General features: G+C 44.9%; 1 protein-coding gene across 11 annotated transcripts in view; it reads right to left on the reverse strand.

Annotated features, from left to right (window-relative positions):
* RALGAPB (Ral GTPase activating protein non-catalytic subunit beta) overlaps positions 1-19,468 on the reverse strand; it is a 95,290-nt gene extending 75,822 nt beyond the window's left edge. For all 11 annotated transcript variants that reach the window (XM_040438216.1, XM_040438214.1, XM_040438212.1 and 8 more), the window contains exons 1-4: positions 19,330-19,468; positions 7,503-7,714; positions 7,129-7,331; positions 494-657 (exon numbers count right to left, since the gene is read on the reverse strand). In XM_040438216.1, the coding sequence (XP_040294150.1) occupies positions 494-657; positions 7,129-7,331; positions 7,503-7,688 (553 nt within the window). In that variant the 5' untranslated portion in view covers positions 7,689-7,714; positions 19,330-19,468. The remainder of the gene's footprint in view (positions 1-493; positions 658-7,128; positions 7,332-7,502; positions 7,715-19,329) is intronic.
* Positions 19,469-21,622: the final 2,154 nt, after the last annotated feature.

Genomic DNA, 21,622 nt, shown 5'->3' on the forward strand with positions numbered 1-21,622 from the left:
ATGATCATACATGGGCTTGTTAGGAGATGTGACAGGGAGAGCTGCAGCAGAAAGGACACAACCCCTGAGCCGCGATAGGGAGAGAGCTGCAGCAGAAAGGATACAACCCCTGAGCCGTGATGGGGAGAGAGCTGCAGCAGAAAGGATACATCCTGAGCTGCCAGCCTGAAGAAACCTAGCAGAGCAAGTGGGGAGAAACCATGTGAGGTACAGAGGTACTATCTGCTTTTCAGTTTTTACAACAGTCATGGCACAACCCCTTTAAATGGCTTACTTAAAGAGTGACACAACCCCCGTTTACAATGGCAGGCTTAAGAAGTTAGAAGTTGAGTGACAACAATAGTAGGAGCAACAGTGCTACTGGTTGTTACCCAGTTTGCCCAGAAATGTAAAAAAAAAAAAAAAAAAAAATATGTTGAAAAAAAAAAATTAAATTTGCATTAGATGCTGCCAGTAATTTCGCCTCTGGTCAGTCGGTGGCGCTGTGACTTACCTGAGACAGTTGGAGCAGCGAGGAGCGTGTCATTGATCTGTAGAAGAAAAAGCAAGAGAACCTCCCAGGTTTCCCGGGCCATGCTGGTAGAGTCTCGTGCCAGCTTCTGGACAGAACGCAACACCTGCAGGCACAGCCGGATCTGGTTGCCCATCTGTTCCTGCCTGCAAGCAAAGCAACAGCTTTATTACAATAATGTACTGACTTCACTTAGCCATTGTGTGTGTGGACACCCAATACACTGCACCGGTTATATAGTACAGATTATTAGGGCATCACAGACGCCCCCTCTGATATGAGAGCGGACACCTGACAGCTGGGGGTGGAATAGCTGCCTCTGGCTGCTCACTTAGTATTACAGAACAAGCGCCACATTTCATGGCTGTCTGTGAAATACATAGGCAGACTGAGTCTTACAGAGCGACTGTTAGCTGGTATCCGCTCTGTCTGGTGGGACCCCCCTCCATGGTACACTTGTGTTCAAATTGGGAAAAGTGGAGATGAGACTGCCGCTCTTACATAAATGTTTGCCAGTGGACACCAGTACACAAATTACTTGCATTTTGTTTGTTTAATGGCTGGTTTCTGCTATTTATTTTATTTTATTTAAAGTGTGTGTGCTGGGGGAGGGGTTGGGGCAGCGTGGGTTCGAATTTATCCATGCAGGAACCCTACACTTATGGAGCCATGGGGGCCAAGCCTGGCAATGATTGTGCAGGTTCTGTGCTCTGGCGGCAGCAGTTGCCAAGGGGGGAACCTATCAAAAATGGTAAACTAAGTTTGATAAAAATGTACACTAAGACCCTTAACATGTGGCTAGATGGTGCACAGTATTGTTTTTCCCCATGGAGCATTGCCAATAAGTCTGCATTTCCAGGAAGTCTCCAATCAGGGCTGGTTTCTTTATGGAGATCCAGCACCCTGCCTAAGCACCTTTCTCAACTACAGAGCGGAGAAATGTATAGAAAATAAGTTCGGTACTTTAGCTGGGAGCAACTCAGATGCTCCACGTGTGCTTTAATGTACATTTCCCAATAATCCCTCAGGGCTCTAACAGTTTACATTATACAGGATAATGCACAGGGCGCCAGGATCTGCACGCAGTAATCCTATTCCAAACTATTTTGCTTTACCAGGCGGCTAGTAAAGACTCAGGTTTTCCATCTTCCACATAGCATGTGACTGATGAAATCCAACAAGCCCCTTCCCAGTAATCCAACATTCCCTCACATTTCTGTATCAATTTTCTTACACACACCGATCCAGCAAGTCTGAGAGTCTGTGATAAAGTACTCAGAGACATTAACATATACATAAGGCTACTTTTACACTCGCATTTTGGTGGGATTCGTCATGGATCTGCAAAAACGGATCCGTTACAATAATACAACCGCAGGCTGTTATGCATTTTCTATTATCTAATGATATTATAGCCAAAATGAATGCTCATTGAATTTAAGAATAAAATCAGCCTGAACCAAAGTTATATTATATGGCTGAGGAAGCAAAGATGAGTTCATGGCAAGTTCAGTTTATATAAAAATAATTGTGAACATGAACGGACATTGTATTTAAAAGTTATTGCTAAGGATATGGGTTTATCTATGGGGAGTACACCAGCTTCCTCAGACATGTCTGTCTGAAGGGAATAAGGTTGTTTCATGGATAAGCCATGACGGGATAAGAATTCATATCCTTGAGGCGCACCTGCTGTATGAGGTTCAATATATTATATATATATATATATATATATATATATATATATATTTATTAATTTATTATCTATCTATCTCTCTCTGTATGGTATATTTAGTTTACAACATATTTTAACCAATAATTCATATGTGTTGTCTATGTCTAACAATGTATTGAGAGAGAGAGAATATATATATATATATATATATATATATATATATATATATATATATATATATATATATATATATATATATATATATATATATATATATATATATATATATACACACACACACACACACACACACACCATGTATTTATATCCTTTAGAATGTATTGTAGGAGATACAGAGTCACTGAAGTAAGTTTCTGTTAATTGGATTTCTGAGAAGAGTTAAAAGTTATTTCAAAACAATAGTTATTCAGGGATGTAGATAAGTGAAATATACAAGTTCTGATGCCAAATATCAAGGCCGTCATATAAATTTTTTATCAAGTTAACATATTTCAAAAAGATAGGAGAAGACAGTGGCTCCAACAAGTCCAGGATATAGGTAATTAAAAGTGTCATGAAAAGACCTTCCTCAATTATGTATATTAAAAAGGTTAAGAAGGTCATGTGAACGTATTATTAGATATTTAGTTTTAATGTTTAAAGTTGTGATGTTCATCTGCAGTACCACAGTGCCATCTGGAGACAGACTGACAATATTATATTATTTTATAATTTGTTTGATAACATGTTAGGAGTTAATATGACATCATTGTATTATTAGCATGCGAATACACCCACCTTACCTGATTGGAAATCCCTAATCTAAAAGGGGATGATTCTTAGATAAGGGGGGGGGGGGGGGGGGGGGGGAAATAATTACTCGTGTGCGGAGCAGCAAGATAGATCCAGAGATCCATCCATCCATCCAATCAAGACCAAAAGAAACTCAAAAAGAAAAACTTTACCAGAAGAAACTTGGATTATTTTTTGGATTACTAGGAAACTTCTTGAGAACTGGTCCCATCTGAACTCTGTCTACCTTTAACCCGGTAACATATATTTGTGTTTACTGCTCGTGATGTTAATAAGATATTTCTCTCGGTATATAGCCAAGAGTTCCCATACTGTGGGAATATATAGTGTTAGCCTCCATAATGCTGATTATTCTCTTAGCAAAGATGCATATTGTTAATGGAAGACATTATTTGAAAAGAGGACTAAAACCCTTGGAAAGTTATTTTTCATAGTCTGATTGCCGAGCTGAATATTTTATCATATATTTTTGATTGGTCATAGGAAAACAGAGTCAAGAGATAACAGTTATTTATTTTCCTGTATAATCCGTGTTTTATTGTTATAGCCTGTTTGATAAACAGAAGATCCTAAGTTTCTCATGGTATATGAGTCTGTTTGTTAAAAGTATGACACTGGTTGTCATAAATCACTAAATCATACTGTGCTGGTGAGATAGGGGTGTGTTAGCACCACTGTGTGGTACATTTTTGGTATTATTTTGTAACTTCATCATTTGTTTTGCAATTGTATTGATTTTATATTCTTTGTTTTATAATAAACAATATATATATTTTGCATATACAATTGTCCCTTTGTTTTACTGCTTGCACAAATCAAATTAAGACTAGATAAAAGAACTTAGAGGCGTTTATGTCCGCCAGAAGGATCATATAATTATTATTATTTTTTTTATATACATATTTTTTTGAGCCTTTCTTTTATATGAAGATTCTTTTTATATAGAAGATATATGACAATGCATTCGTCATGAACGGATCCATTTGTATTATCTGTAACATAGCCAAGACGGATCCGTCATGAACTCCATTGAAAGTCAATGGGAGACGGATCAGTTTTCTATTGTGCCAGATTTGACGAAACTGAGCCAAATGCATTCTGAGCGGATCCTTTTCCTTTCAGAATGCATTAGGGCAAAACGGATCCGTTTTGGACCGCTTGTGAGAGCCCTGAACGGATCTTACAAACAGAAAGCCAAAACGCCAGTGTGAAAGTAGACGAAGAGCACAAAATCTGCAGTCAAGGTGAAGTGATGCACAGAGGTTAAAGGAGTATTCTCATCTTATCACTAGGATATCCATTTATTTTATTATCGTGGGCGTCTGGCCTCTGTGACCCCTACCAATTCTGAGAATAAAGAAGCCACAGCGCTGGTATAAGGCTAGAGCTACACGGTGACACTGGTGGGATCGCCGCGGCAGTCACAAAAGATCCAAAACGGCTGGATTTCTAGTGAATGCCGCAGTGATTCCATTCATTTCTATGGGATCACCACTACTCTGCAATCCTAGCCGCGACTAGTGTGTCACAACCAGACAGCTGAGAGGCTCTGACAGGAGCCTTCCAGATCCTCCTCCTTGAGTTTCTTTGTTTTGGTTTCAGTTCCTCATCTCGTTAGTCTATCTCAGCTGTCATGCTGTTGGACTGATTGCTTCCCTTTAAGTTCCTCCCCATAATGCAGTAGTGTGCGGCTTATACAACTTCCTGGAGTGTGTGTGCATGCTGTTCCTACTTTCCAGTCCTCTGCAAGATAAGTGCTGTTTCTTTTATTTGTGATTTTCTGTCTGCTGGATTTCAGGAGACCCTGACTCCCTCCGTGTCTAGTGTAGGGAGCCGGTGGTCGTGTCCCCTCACTATTGTAGGGTCTTCAGGTATTAGATAGCCGAGGTACGTGGATATGCGCCCATCCACCTTTGGGGTGTTCGCATAGGCTGAGCAGTCAGGGAGAGTGGCAGGTCTCATGCAGGGGTCTCCCTTTTGTTCATTAGTTGTGGATCCAGTGAGTCATTGAATATATTGCATTGTCTTGTTTCCTGTACACCATCCGTGACATAGTGTCGCCCTAGCCTAACTCTAAAACAAGGATCCTATAATGTACACAAGTGATTTTTATCAGGGTATATCTAAATTATAGGGCGTCTGTCACTAGGAAATTCACAGATAAAACAGGGCACAGCCCAACTGAATGTCACTTAGCAATCCGTTCCTTCTATCTGGAGTAAAAGTACTTATAATTCATATGCACATGAGCAGCTAAGTGCACCGAGGGCGGACCCAAGCCACTCTGTTCACCCTTTCTCCCCTGCTTCCTCTCCCTGTTCTTGAATGACAGCGCCAGGCAAGAGGACTATGCTGGGTCTGATGGCAACAGTGTCAAAGTGGGAGATATACCTGGTAAAGTCCACTTCATCAGGAGCCATTTTTTGGTGAGCACCTGACCAATCTCTGCAAGTAGTAAATGTATCATCAAATGATCCGTATTACAATATGGTGTGCATCTCATACAAAGACCCAATTAATCATCTATTCTGATTAATCTAATCTGTGCCGTGTGCGTCATGGGGCTTACGGTCACTTCCTCCCTCCTAATTGGGCTGCCACAACACAGAACCTGCAGGTCACCCATGGTTCATCATTACGGCTGGGTTTCCACATTCAAGTTTTCAGATGTAGCTTTTGGAACTAAATGTATCTGAAAAAAATAAATAAAAAATAGGCGAGGTGGTATGTGTCCTAACGTGGGGCAGAACAAAGCGTGATAAGTGTACTAGATCAGACCTAAGAGAGGTCATAAGGCTGACCTACAGAGATACTATAGGGTACATGTGCCAGTCTGCAAGATCTACCACAGGGTTTTCTTTCAATCTTGTGGGGGCTTTTTTTTTTTTTTTTGAACAAAAATCTAAAAATATTTAATCTCTTCAAAGCACAGAGTCTTCTGATCTCATGAAGTGGAAATGTACTTGCCCAAGAACAGACAGGAATTCCTGCCTGCAGGAGCAGACAGTCTATCAATGTGCGGTCTCCTTCATTGTTTTACACAAGCCTCTCTAGTACAAGGGACGCTGTGCTGAAAACCTCTCATCTACATTTGCTGTTAGTCTGCTTTCACACTCGTGTTTTGGCTTTCCGTTTGTGAGATCCATTCAGGGCTCTCACAAACGGTCCAAAACGGATCAGTTTGCATTCTGAATGGAACAGGATCCGCTCAGAAGGCATTAGTTCAGTCTCCATTCTGCTTTGGAGACGGACACCAAAATGCAGCGTTTTGGTGTCCGTCTGATGAAACGGAGCCAGTCCGTTTTTTCACTGACGCAATCTGGCACAATAGAAAACTGATCCGTCCTGGCTATGTTAAAGATAATACAAGCAGATCCGTTCTCAACGGATGCAGACGGTTGTATTACCTGAACGGATTCGTCCGTGACGGATCCGCACAAAACGCGAGTGTGAAAGTAGCCTTAGGCTACGTCTTCACAACGACATTTGTCACGCAACATTTTGTTGCACTAATGTCGCACGACAATTTTTATAATGGCAGTCTATGGTGTCGCACTGCAACATGCACTGCAACATTCGAGATGGATTTTTCTGCGACTGCTGCGTCGCAGTATGTTGCAGTGCGACACCATAGACTGCCATTATAAAAGTTGTCGTGCGACATTAGTGCAAACAAATGTTGCGCTACAAATGTTGCGCTACAAATGTTGCGCTACAAATGTTGCGCTACAAATGTTGCGCTACAAATGTTGCGCTACAAATGTTGCGCTACAAATGTTGCGCTACAAATGTTGCGCTACAAATGTTGCGCTACAAATGTTGCAGTGTAGTTGTGCCCTGTCGCGCGACAAATGTCGTCGTGTAGACGTAGCCTTAAAGAGGAGAGGTGACAGGTCCTCTGACAGAAGTTAGGATTACACTCCGTTCAGTCCACGTTGTCTATGTCTAACATACATATCTGCGTAATAATAATAATACATACTGTACAGCACCTCCAGGCTTCCCTTGTGCAGCTTTACATATGCTACACGTATAGCCTTCACGTTGGAAGGTTTACAACTACACTAATAGGATGCTGAAATTCTCATCAGCGGTCTCTGGGGACGTTGGTTGGATGACGTGTCCTCACCTGGGTACAAAGACATTCTGCAGGTGCTTGAGAATGATCTGGATGTACTTGTTCGGTTCCCTGACTACAGGCTGGGGAATGGTATCTTTAGGAGAAACCAGGGCCATGACCCAGTCGGTGTACACGTCCACGCAGTATTTCACAGTGTCCCCCTCTAGTGGTAGCGTCAGGCCATAACAGATCACCTCCATGGTCCATTTCACCTGGAATGTAGAAACACAACATTTGGGTGGATGATTTCCAGATCATTCGGAAGACTTTGTGACAGAAGCACTGCTATGTAGAATACCCGGCAGAAATGAAAAGTTATTATTCGCACCCCTCCTCCATCACTACACCCAGCACTTCCAATACATATGAGGGGGGATTATTACCTGCTTGTCGGTTTTCAGTATGCTCTCACATCCAGCAGTGGAGGGGGCATTGAGTGCCTGTCCCAGTGGACGGACCACAGCGTTTGCAACGTCTCGGCCCACATTGTCCGGATAGCTGTGCAGTACACTGGTGTGACCCTGGTCATTCTTTATAACAAGGTGCAGCGTCCGCCACTCCGAGTACATGGTGATGGCGTCTCTAGTCCCACTGCCTGCAAGAGGAGAAAAATAACATTTCATCAAGACAGAGTAAATCCAATTACCGCATACATACAAACCGCCGAGTATATCCTGCAGAAGATGTCAAAAAGTAAGGCCCTGTGGACATCTGTACTGTGGCTTCCAATAGACTATAAAAGGCATACCAGATAGGCGTGGGGCCCACTTCTGCCACTCCTATCTCCAGAATAGGCCCCCGAAGTGAAGAAGAGTGCATCGTGTGAGCAAGGCAACCTTCCATTCACCATTATGGGGTTTCTGAAGATAGCCAAGCGCTGGCTCAGCTATTTCTGGTGAGATGGCAGTGCATGTTCCATACGCCACTATGGGACTTCCGGAAACAGCCAAGCACGCTCACTCAGCTGTTTTCAGAACACCCACAGGGTGCATGCACTGTGTCCTCGCCTTCACTTTTGGGGCTCCCTTGGGTCCAGGGTAGTGGAATCCATAATGGAATTATTAGATAACCCGAACCTTGTACGCCGGACTTGAAAACACAAGTTCACTCAACACTAGCACACAAGATAGGAGAACTCTGCATGGCATTACCACACAAATGTCCAGCTATGGAGAGGACCTCTCCAGCATCCTACCTGAACGCCTGCTAAAAATAACAATTACTGAGAACATTTTTCTTATAACTCTGTGTTAGGGATAACGCACACAAACTACATTTTTTTCGCATCTAATCCTCATTTTGTGTGGGTCGGATGTGGATCCATTCACTTCAATGAGACAGCAAAAGATGTCCGCATCCGTATGTCCGTTCCTCGGCCCCGCAAAAAAAGAAAACATGTCCTAGTCTAGTCCGTTTTACAGACAAGGATAGGACTGTTCTAAGGAGGTCAGGATGTTCCGTTAAATGCGGTATACCGGTATCAGTTTTGAAAATCAGCAATTTGCGGACAGCAAAACAGGCTATGGGTCATGTGCATAAGCACTTACTATTCCCCTGGAAAAGTATGAATAAACTGGGGGTGTTCCCATCTGTGGGCGAGTCCCTACCCCATCTGACACTTTGCAGTGACTTCTGACCGCGTCATAATGCGGATGGAATGGTAACACCCAGCTGTCAATTTAAATATACATTTCCAGGAAGAACAAGAGGAACAACAAGTCAAAGTTCTAAGAAAATATGAAATCCATGGGGAGCAGAAGTATTTAATAGGCGGATCTTCATAAGAATGGAGCATTGTATATTCAACCCAGAAGAGCTGAAGGATAGACTGGTGCTGGGAGGAGATGAAACACACAGAGGTCAATGTCCTCAAGACCAGTTCACACATGGGAAACCACTAACAATAATGAAGACTAGTCCAGAAGCTGCCCATCCATTACATAAAACTAAGTCTAAGGCTGGGTTCACACGAGCGTGTCCGGATTAGTTCCGGATGCGTCCCGGTGTGTTGCGGCAAACCCGCGCGAGTAGGAACGCAATTGCAGTCAGTTTTGACTGCGATTGTGTTCCGATGTTCAGTTTTTATCGCGCGTGTGCAATGTGTTTTGCACGCGCGTGATAAAAATCCGACTGTGGTACCCAGACCCGAACTTCTTCACTGAAGTTCAGGTTAGGGTTCGGTGTTGTGTAGATGTTATTATTTTCCCTTATAACATGGTTATAAGGGAAAATAATAGCATTCTGAATACAGAATGCATAGTAGGTGATCAGTTGAGGGTTAAAAAATAAAAAAAATTAACTCACCTCCTCCTCTTGTTCGTGTAGTTCTCCCGGTCTTTAGTTCTTTAAAAAGATGAACTATGGGCTAAAGGACCTTTGGACCGCGGTGATGTACCATGTGATTGGAGCATGTGATCTGACGTCACCAAAGGTCCTTTAGCCCATAGTTCATCTTTTTAAAGAACTAAAGACCGGGAGAACTACGCGAACAAGAGGAGGAGGTGAGTTAATTTTTTTTATTTTTTAACCCTCAACTGATCACCTACTATGCATTCTGTATTCAGAATGCTATTATTTTCCCTTATAACCATGTTATAAGGGAAAATATTACAGTGTATAGACTGTCACCTAGCAACCGTGCGTGAAAATCGCACCGCATCCGCACTTGCTTGCGAATGCATGCGATTTTCACGCAACCCCATTCACTTCTATGGGGCCTGCGTTGCGTGAAAAACGCAGAATATAGAGCATGCTGCGATTTTCACGCAACGCATAAGTGATGCGTGAAAATCATCGCTCATCTGAACAGCCCCATAGAAATGAATGGGTCCAGATTCAGTGCGGGTGCAATGCGTTCACCTACCGCATTGCACCCGCGCGGAAATCTCGCCCGTGTGAACGCAGCCTAATAGGGAACCTGTCCACAGGTTTGGGGCCACTATGCTGTCAGCATAGTAACATAGGGGGTCATTTATTATACTGAAATACGCTGACTAACCATTGCACCGCCATCTGCGACTTCTCCCTGCTCAAGCCAGGTCTACAATAGTGGGAGTGGAAGGGGATGGACTGGCAGGCCCGTCTCATTCATCATTTTCTATGCCTGTTTTATGACAGCGAGGAAGCTATATTACATTCAGAACTGTCGCTGGCCGGCTCCTCTACATAACTTCGGCGGATCCATCGCCAGCACAGGGGCTTTTTTAAGACCGATGTCTAAAACGCTGGTCTTCATAAACGTGCCCCATAGTTTATAAGGTTGAAAAAAGACATCTATCCTGTTAACCTGCAATTGATCCAGAGGAAGGCAAAAAAAAAAAAAAAAAAAAAAAAAAAAAAAAAAAGGTAGAAGCCAAATTTTCCTCATTTTAGGGGGAAAAATTCCTTCCCGACTCCAATCAGGCAATCAGAATAACTCCCTGGATCAACGACCCCTCTCTAGTAGCTATAGCCTGTAATATTATTACACTCCAGAAATACATCCAGGCCCCTCTTGAACTCTTTTAGTGAGCTCACCATCACCACCTTCTCAGGCCTCATGCACACGGCTGTTGTTTTGGCGGCTTGGATGCGGACCCATTCACTTCAAAGGGGCCGCAAAAGATGCGGACAGCACTCAGCGTGCTGTCCGCGTCCGTGGCTCTGTTCATCGGCCCCGTTAAAAATATATAACATGTCCTATTCCTGTCCGCGCTTTGCAGACAAGAATAGGCATTTACATTGCCGGCGTCCGTTCCGCAAATTGCAGAAGGCAACATGGGCGGCTTCCATTTTTTTGCGGCTCCGCGGTTTGCGGACCGCAAAAGACGGCACGGCCGTGTGCATGAGGCCTCAGGCAGAGAGTTCCATAGTCTCACTGCTCTTACCATAAAGAATCCTCTTCTATGTTTGTGTAGAAACCTTCTTTCCTCCAGACGCAGAGGATGTCCCCTTGCATGCTATTATGCAGTTTAGGGTCCCAAACTTTTAAACTCATCTAACCCCAAAAAAAGTAAATGGATTTCACTGGGCACACGCGCTGTGCAGCGAGATGTACCATCCTGGGATTCATCACAAGCGCGTGATGCTGCTGGAAAAGAGTCCTGGACTCTTCTCCCGGTAATCTGAAATTTTATTTACTTTTTGCTAGGATGGATGGGTTTGCTATGGGCAGGTTTGGGATCCTGAACTCCAGCTGCGTTTGTGACATTTTGGTGGCTTAAAGGACCCAAACCAGGTGACAGGTTCCCTTTAACATCAACGCTGCTACTCGGTGAATAGTCGTCCTACTGTAAGAGACTGCAGAATCCTGCCAATTTCCAAGGCTGTATAAATGATTAGTGCCAATAGCTCACACATGACTGAGAACACTACGGCTGAGGGGTGTCTGCCCAATCAATATCACAAGCCGGCCATTCAACTGAACGAAAATCCCTCCGATACCTGGAGGACTGAAGCCCCTCAGCTTCATGAAGGAATATACAATGCAAAGCCGAAGCAGAGGGCATAGCCACAAATGTCAACCCAACAGCTCCAGGACGTCAGCAGCCGAACCCTAAAGAATTTCTCTCCCGCCTCATACCAGTAAATCTCAGGAAAGGTCTGGCCTGTACTAACTTCGCCGATTCTGGATCTGACTGAATATTATATTACTAATGCCCCAGAATGAGACAACTCACAGCGACCATTCCTAACAGACACAGTCCTTTAGAGGGGGTTTCTGGTACTTTTATATTGACGGCCTACGCTGCACCTCCACCCATCAACTCTTCTGCAGTAGCTCTAGTGTCAAAACTACACAGCGCCGTCCATGTTGTTGTGGACGGAGCTGCCACTGTGAAATTAATTCTGGATTTCACAGCATTAAGGCCTCGTGCACACGGCCATATGACGGTCTTGAACGAGCTGCGGACAGCAAATTGAGGTCTGCAATGCACGGGCACCGTGTGGTGCCCATCACTTGAATGGGGTCCGCACTGCAAAAAAGTAGTGCATGCACACCTCTTTAGTGAAGAGGAGGTACGGAGAGAAAACCCACAGAAGCACTCCGTTGTGCTTCCATTCCGCACCGCATGACCTGGATTGCGGATCCATTCAAGTGAATGCAGGCCACAAAACTGGCACGGCCGTGTTCATGAGACCTAAAGCAGTGAACCCCAACTTCCCAAATCACTGAAAAACCCAGGAAATCCTAAATCACCTGATTACTGAGGGATGAATAGTGTCAGGTATGAGAGGCAGACACTCATCCAAGGCCAACTATCACATTACTGAGGAAGTTTGTCGTTGCAGCTGATCCTTAAAGGGATTGTCCAGTTGGATATTTTTTTCATTTAAAGACCACCTGTCAGCATAAATCAACCCTCTTAGACAACATAGCCATGTCACAAGCGCCACACGAACATGCCGTGTGGTTGTACCCCTATAGGAAAGCTCCAAAATTAGCTGACCAATACAGGGTTCCCCAATTCGGAATGTAGCTGAAGACATTTTCCTTATGTAGGGAGAAAAATTAGAGCTGGACCACCAACACTCTGCACCCAAAGTGTAACAGCCTCATAGTGATTTATGGTGCTGTGAGTACCTACTCGACTGAGGGTCTCACACCATCATCTGAGTACAGGAGAGCAGACCACTGGTTCTCACTGCGACGCTGTCAGTTCTGGTCCGACAAGCTATGGTAGGTCTGGGTAAGGTTAGCGGCCACATGGACCGTTTTTACCAGGCTGCTCACCACCATCTTTCCTCAACCTAGAGTCAACTAAAGTTCTAGTGCATGCCCTCATCATCTCCTGCCTAAACTACTGCAACATCGTCCTCTATGGCCACCCATTAAATTCTCTTGTGCCCCCCCCAATCCATCCTCAATTCTGCAGCCCGGTTAACCCATCTCTCCTCGTTTCTACTCCATCTTTACACTGGGTCCCGCACAAATCAGTTCAAACCATTAAAGGGGTTATCCAAGACTATTAAATGCCCCCCATACACCCGGGCCCCTCACACGGATTCCACTTACCTGGCCCCCAGCGCACGTGGAGAAGCTGCAGTGGTGGTGTGGGGACCAGGTAAGTATATTCATGGAAAGAAAGAAAGAAAGAAAGAAAGAAAGAAGGAAAGAAAGAAAGAAGGAAAGAAAGAAAGAAGGAAAGAAAGAAAGAAGGAAAGAAAGAAAGAAAGAAGGAAAGAAAGAAGGAAAGAAAGAAAGAAGGAAAGGTAACGCCCCCGTTGCTCCTAGAGGCTCATTTGCACCGCCAGCACATATGAACATGGGACCAACACAGATGTCTTCAGCTGCCAAGAGCACATGCACTAGGTCAGTGTCCTAGGTACAAATCTGCCCTTTAAAGGGGTTCTCTGGGAATTAACCCCTTCAGGACATAGACATTTTTCACCTTAAGGGCCAGGTCAAATTTTGGAAATCTGACATTTGTTACTTTATGTGGTAATAACTTTGGAACACTTACTTATCCAAGCCATTCTGAGATTGTACTTCATGAAAGTAGTAAATTTGAGTCAATATAAATTACCTTTATTTATAATTTTTAAAAAAATCCTAAATTTCCAGAACATTTTTCAAAATTTGTAAATTTTCTAAATTTGAATTTCTCTGCTTTTAAGGCAGATAGTGATACCTCACAAAATACTTACATTTCCCATATGTCTACTTTATGATGGCATAATTTTGTAGATATAATTTTTTTTTGTTAACCCTTTATTTATTTCACAAGAATTAAAGGAAAATGGAGAAGACATTTCTAAATTTCACTTTTTTGGCAGATTTTCCATTGTAATCCATATTTTCCTGTAACACATCAAGGGTTAACAGTCGAACAAAACTCAAAATGTATTACCCTGATTCTGCGATTTACAGAAACACCCCATATGTGGTTGTAAACTGCTGTAAGGGCACATGGCAGGGCGTAGAAGAAAAGGAGCACCGTATGGTTTTTGGAAAGCAGATTTTGCTGAACTGTTTTTAGATGCCATGTCCCATTTGAAGCGCCCCTGATGCACCCTACAGTAGAAGCTCCCAAAAAGTGACCGCATTTTGGAAACTACGGGATAGGGTGACCGTTTTATTGATACTATTCTGGGTTACATATGATTTTTAATAGCTCTATATTACGGTATGTTTTTTGTTAGGCAGGTTACCAAAAATTGCTGTTCTGGCACAGATTGAATTTTTTACAATGTTCATCTGACAGGTTAGACCATGCGCTATTTTTATATAGCAGGTTTTTACGGACGCTACAATACCAAATATGACATAATAAAGCTTTTTTGAAAAAAATAAAAAATAAAATCATGTTATTGTGTCTCCATTTTCTGAAAGACATTTTATTATTTTTTTGTCATTGTCATGTGAAGGGGCTTATTTTTTGCAGGAAGAGTTTACATTTTCATTGGTCTCAATTTTGTGTACATAATATTTTTTGATCATTCAATATTGCACTTTATTGGGCAAGTAGACCCCAAAAATGGCTGTTGTGGCACTTTTTTTTTTCACAGCCTTCACCATAGAGGGTAGATCATGTGATATTTTTTATAGAGGAGGTCGTTACGGATGCAGCGATACCCAATATGTCTATTTTTATTTTGGTTTTACACAATAAAAGCATAAAAAAAAAAAGGGTAGATGGCAGACAGCGTGTGTGGCGTCGTGTGGGTGAGCGGTTTACTGATGTCAACGTTGTGGATCGAGTGGCCCATGGTGGCGGTGGGGTTATGGTATGGGAGGCGTATGTTATGGACAACGAACACAGGGGCATTTTATTGATGGCATTTTGAATGGGTCTTTTGTGTATGTAGAAAATGTTTCAGATCTTTGAGTTCAGCTCATACAAAATGGGAGCAAAACCGAAAGTGCTGCGTTTATATTTTTGTCCAGTGTTATATACACTGCTCAAAAAAATAAAGGGAACACAAAAATAACACATCCTAGATCTGAATTAATTAAATATTTTTCTGAAATACTTTGTTCTTTACATAATTGAATGTGCTGACAACAAAATCACACAAAAATTAAAAACTGGAAATCAAATTTCTTAACCCCTGGAGGTCTGGATTTGGAGTCACCCTCAAAATTAAAGTGGAAAAACACACTACAGGCTGATCCAACTTTGATGTAATGTCCTTAAAACAAGTCAAAATGAGGCTCAGTAGTGTGTGTGGCCTCCACGTGCCTGTATGACCTCCCTACAACGCCTGTGCATGCTCCTGATGAGGTGGCGGACGGTCTCCTGAGGGATCTCCTCCCAGACCTGGACTAAAGCATCTGCCAACTCCTGGACTGTCTGTGGTGCAACGTGACGTTGGTGGATAGAGCGAGACATGATGTCCCAGATGTGCTCAATTGGATTCAGGACTGGGGAACGGGCGGGCCAGTCCATAGCATCAATGCCAACGTCTTGCAGGAACTGCTGACACACTTCAGCCACATGAGGTCTAGCATTGTCTTGCATTAGGAGGAACCCAGGGCCAACCGCACCAGCATATGGTCTCACAAGGGGTCTGAGGATCTCATCTCGGTACCTAATGGCAGTCAGGCTACCTCTGGCGAGCACATGGAGGGCTGTGCGGCCCTCCAAAGAAATGCCACCCCACACCATTACTGACCCAATGCCAAACCGGTCATGCTGGAGGATGTTGCAGGCAGCAGAACGTTCTCCACGGCGTCTCCAGACTCTGTCACGTCTGTCACATGTGCTCAGTGTGAACCTGCTTTCATCTGTGAAGAGCACAGGGCGCCAGTGGCGAATTTGCCAATCTTGGTGTTCTCTGGCAAATGCCAAACGTCCTGCACGGTGTTGGGCTGTAAGCACAACCCCCACCTGTGGACGTCGGGCCCTCATATCACCCTCATGGAGTCTGTTTCTGACCGTTTGAGCAGACACATGCACATTGGTGGCCTGCTGGAGGTCATTTTGCAGGGCTCTGGCAGTGCTCCTCCTGTTCCTCCTTGCACAAAGGCGGAGGTAGCGGTCCTGCTGCTGGGTTGTTGCCCTCCTACGGCCTCCTCCACGTCTCCTGATGTACTGGCCTGTCTCCTGGTAGCGCCTCCATGCTCTGGACACTACGCTGACAGACACAGCAAACCTTCTTGCCACAGCTCGCATTGATGTGCCATCCTGGATAAGCTGCACTACCTGAGCCACTTGTGTGGGTTGTAGACTCCGTCTCACGCTACCACTAGAGTGAAAGCACCGCCAGCATTCAAAAGTGACCAAAACATCAGCCAGGAAGCATAGGAACTGAGAAGTGGTCTGTGTTCACCACCTGCAGAACCACTCCTTTATTGGGGGTGTCTTGCTAATTGCCTATCATTTCTACCTGTTGTCTATCCAATTTGCACAACAGCATGTGAAATTGATTGTCACTCAGTGTTACTTCCTAAGTGGACAGTTTGATTTCACAGAAGTGTGATTGACTTGGAGTAACATTGTGTTGTTTAAGTGTTCCCTTTATTTTTTTGAGCAGTGTGTGTATATATTATATATATATATATATATATATATATATATATATATATATAATATCTATCTATATCTGGGGATCAGAACCTTTCAGCCGGCATTGGGATCATGCGATTGGCTAGTCTGTACAGTAGCCGGCCCGGGACCGCCCTCATTGGTTCCGGGCCAGTTAGCTGAGATCACTGGCTGTGTGTAACCGCCGGGGTCTCAGCGCTGTCACTATGTCTGCAGACATGGTGACAGTTTAATCGTCCATTATTGATTCCGCTACCACGGACCACAACGGAATTCGGAATCCATATCGGGATTCTCCGCTAACCGGAATCCGAACTTTAGACGCCGAACTTAAAACAGAAGTTCGCTCAACACTAATCCTGAATACAGATGATAAGAACTTTAGCTGAATCTCTGTTGAAATTGAGTTCATGAGCAGATGTGGCTGATCAGCAGCAGCACTTGTATGCAGTCTCCTCATGGACTCCAGTCCCATAAAGATTCAGCTAAATATCATATTAAAGGGAACCTGTCACATGGAAAAGACAATTTACACTAATCACAGTACCTTAAAGTATCTCTCATAGTGTGCCCAAAGATGTATTCATATCTTCTTTCTGCGTTGTGCTGTCTCATAAAATCGACTTATAAAACTGTTTTTGGCACCTTTTTGAATTCGTGCTGAAGTCACGGGGGCAGCGGCCTCCTTGACTCAACCGTCGGATAAGCCCTCCGCATATTGATGGACAGTTTTCCCTGTAGCCGTGACCGCGCTCTTCTCGCGCATGCGCCGTGCGCATCCTGCCGCAGCGCGATCCCGGCTACGGCTCCCTCCCTCTCTGGCATCTTCTTGTTCACTGCGCCTGCGCCGTTCCTATACAGCGCGCTCATCGCTTCTCCCCTGCGGCGTGAGCGCAATCACTGTCTGCTTGCACTGCAGCGCAGGCGCAGTGAACATGCAGATGCCAGGGAGGGAGCCGTAGCCGGGATCACGCTGCGGCAGGACGCGCACGGCGCATGCGCGAGAAGAGCGCGGTCGCGGCTACAGGGAAAACTGTCCATCAATATGCGGAGGAGCGGCATAGGGGCGGGCTTATCCGACGGTGGAGTCAAGAAGGCCGCTGCCCCCGTGACTTCAGCACGACTTCAAAAAGGTGCCAAACACTGTGTTATAAGTCGATTTTATGAGACAGCACAACGCAGAAAGAAGATATGAATACATCTTTGGGCACACTATGAGAGATACTTTAAGGTACTGTGATTAGTGTAAATTGTCTTTTCCAGGTGACAGGTTCCCTTTAAGCTATATTCAGGATCATAATCCCTGACCGGTAGAGCAGAGAGAAGGATGAGGCAGCTCTTTAGCTCAGTGTGGTGAAGTAACCTGTCTTCCTGTGTGATTAGGACAGGTTTTGTGTGTACTAATAGGACAGCGGCTATTTTATTTCTCCTAATCATTGCTCCCTAGACAAAATGAGGCATTGTAACTAATGAAAGGTATTTAGGAAAATTTTTATAATAAAGTAATAATTTACATATTTTCATTTTCTTGATTCTCGGAGAACCCCTTTAAAGAACTAAATATAATTATTACTGCTACAATGTATCCGCCCCGGACACTCTTCAGAAGTTGCAGTGATGGTTTCACAATATCGTTTTTTGGCTTAGAGATGACAATTCTTGAAAGCGATGGATCAGCTGTAAGCAACCAATGACTTTCACCATAATTACAAAGAGGCTTTCGTTTTACCATCAGTTGCCTATAAGACGGTCAGACACTAGGGCGGCCGATCCTGCCGTCCCTTGTGGATACCATCTCAGAATGGGAAACCTCTGCCACCCACCCTCTCCTGGGAGCAGAGGGCAGAAGCGGTGGGGACTAGAGGAACGGAGCTACAGAATCTTTCCACTGATCTGTCCAGGGAAACGAGGGTATAGGGGGCCCCCATTCTGGAGAAAGATGTGGGGTCTGGCAGACATTTAAAAGGTATACCCTCTGGATATATGAGATAGGAATACCCCTTGAAGTGTTACAATTTTGACTACAAGAAATATTCCGTAATAACATCACGCCACGCTGGGATTGGCTGCTGCAGTCATGTGACGTCTTTACAAATATCATCCCCGTAACAGTGGGATCTACAGTGGAAGATAATTCCATGTGCTTGAAAAGCGCCAACACTTCCCCGATCCCCAGCGATTATATGTCAGCACACCATGTGACCTCTGCAGCCAATCATAGGCTGCAGCAGTGATTGACACCCACAGAGGACCAGAGGAGCGACGGGGGACAGCAGGGCAGGCACTACTAATCTTGATATATTACACCATCGTCGTAAAGTGACGGAGGGGTCCCCCCACTCAGGATCCCCTCGGTTCCCCGGTATGGGCGGCATGTCAGGCTATATTGCCCCTATAGACGGAGGTTTCAGCGCTCTGACCTGTGACAATCCCCTGATCGGCAGGGAACAGGGTCCTATCAGGAGGGGCCGTCCAGCCGGGGAAACCCTTTAACTTTAGCACACATTTTGTCACTAAGGACAAAACAGGGGCTCAGCACCAAAGTCTAGTCACCCATAGGTGGCCGCTGCTATAGCAGGGTCCTCAGCACCCAGTCCTACTGCAGGGAATTCCCTCACAGGTCCAGTACGAGCCATTTTAACCCTTTACGAGCCATACAACACCATAACGCACTTCCAGGTAAGTCAGCGCTTAAGGAAGGACCAGGGAGAAATTCCGTTTCCGCTGGGATTCCGTCTCTTACCGTGCCCAGTGCTTGTTACAGCTCCAGTTTTGCATTAGCGGCGCGTTTCCTCTCAATAAAGCAGCAGCAGGCCCAGCTGGGTCACCGCTTCCGCAACCCGCAGGGCGGATCATCTACAGCCGCCGCAAGATGGCTGGATTGCCGCTCCGGTCACGTGACACGAACTGAACTCAAAGGCCATTGGCTACAAGCTGGTGAACGTTGCCAGCCGTCCAATAAAGTTTCTTGCTTTCATTGACGTTCATCCAGGAACAAGGCGGTGCTTCCATTTTCCAGAGCGAGGCGTGCAACGCAGTTTTGTTGACACTGACAGGTCTAGGTAAGCTGCGCATGCGCTTCGTGCTGGCAGTGCCTAGTCTGAGTTACTTTAGGACGTGAATGTCCTTTCCTTTGTGAAAAATACAGTTCATGGGGTGAGAGGTCATAGGCTTGAGGCCAAGCCCTCTGTACATCGCCGAATAAAATGACTATATACTTTACTACTTTCTATGTTTAGCTTATTGGTATGGAAAGCAAAAGTGATTACTTACAGAGGTTTCTCACATAAAGGGGTATTCCAGACGGTTAAAACCCCTCCAATTGCCAGAATGGAGGGGGGCCTTGTTCCACAAAGCAGCAAAACCGTTGCCTAGGGGAGTTTGAATGGAGCAGTGGTCAAGCATGTATTTTTCAAGATTGATTTAGTAAGAATGGTGCTAAAGGAAAACTGCTTAATAGCAGCCAATCAGGTTCTGGCTTTCATTTTCCAAGGGAGCTCTGAAAAATGAAAGTTGGAATCTGATTGGTTGCTATGGTCGGTGGTAGCAGAATCCATAATGGGATTCTTAGATAACCCAGACCTTGTAAGCCAAACTTGAAAACAGAAGTTCACTTGTCCCTACTTTGCACCAGTTTTGCTAAATCTCCTACATAGTCTGTGGCACTGGTGGGAACTGCTGAACGCTGTAATCCAGTGGCATAGGCTTTGAAAGGTCCACGTTTGACCAAAACTCCATTCAAACTCCTCGTAGCCGCAGTCTTGCAGCTGGGGGTAACCCAGGACCCGGTGCTAACGGTCGGTGAAGGTCTGAGTGGTTGAGCCTCCATTGATATAGCATGTATCACCTAGATCAGTGGTCGGCAAGCCGCGGCTCGCGAGCCACATGCGGCTCTTTACACACTTTAATGCGGCTCTTCTGTGTGCCGGGCGCCCGCTCCCCTCCCTCCTCTCGGGCGGCCGCCCCAAAAGTCAGGACTCTGCAGCTAGCCTCTGTCAGTGCGCGCCCTGTGTGCAGCCCCGGCGGCCGGCTCCACACAGCTCCAGTCAGGTCATGTGGTATAGGGGGGGGGCGTGACTTTCTGTGTAGCGCTGCGGCGGCGAGGCAGCATCCTCTCTCTGTCTGCCGCCCTCAGAAGAAGACTGTGCCTCCCAAATCAGCAGCGTGTCATCCGGTAGGTGTAGCAATGGCCTGGCCTGCCTGCCTCTGGGGACTCAATTTCTGTGACAGAAAAAGGAAGGGTTGGGGGGGAATGGAGGGGGGGAGGGGATGAATATGAACTATATGCCTCTGGAACTTGGAAATGAGAGATGTATTTACAAAATACAAGAGCGGTACTCAGGTATATAGTAAAAGAAAAAGAAGAAGGATCATATATATAATATAATATATATGATCCTTCTTCTTTTTCTTTTACTATATACCTGAGTACCGCTCTTGTATTTTGTAAATATTTCTGCTGTATTGTAGCGGTAATCAGGTGAGAGCGCCCTCTGTCACATAGCAGCGGCCCTAACGTGATCTTATTATTATCACGCGATGTTAGGCTGGGAGACGCAAGTTAGCCTCTCTGTGGCAGACGGCCCCCTCACCCTTGAAGCGTCCCTGCAACCAGGCAACGGTCCTCACGTGACCGGAATCTACTAATGTGATACGGGTCACATGATGTTGGGCCGAATGAAGCTTCCCTGTAACCAGGTAACGGCCCTCACATGACCGGAATCTACTCATGTGATACGGGTCACATGACGTCGGGCCGAATGATGCAGGCCAGCTTCCTTATAGAAGACGGCCTTCTTATCATTGAAGCATTCCTGTAACTAGGTAACAGTCCTCACGTGACTAGGATCCGCTCATGTGATGCAGGTCCTGAACCCTCAATAGGATCACATCATTTATCTGCATGATCAGGACCTTTGTGATGCACTTTAAATTGCATACTCCTTAAGGTCAGCCCTATATGGGCGTAGCCATTTGAGATCTTTTTAAATGGACTGTTATTAGTGCGTTTTTCTGCTTCATACAGCATAGATGTG

Source organism: Bufo bufo, chromosome 6 (genome assembly GCF_905171765.1).
Source record: "Bufo bufo chromosome 6, aBufBuf1.1, whole genome shotgun sequence".
Lineage (NCBI taxonomy): Eukaryota > Metazoa > Chordata > Amphibia > Anura > Bufonidae > Bufo > Bufo bufo.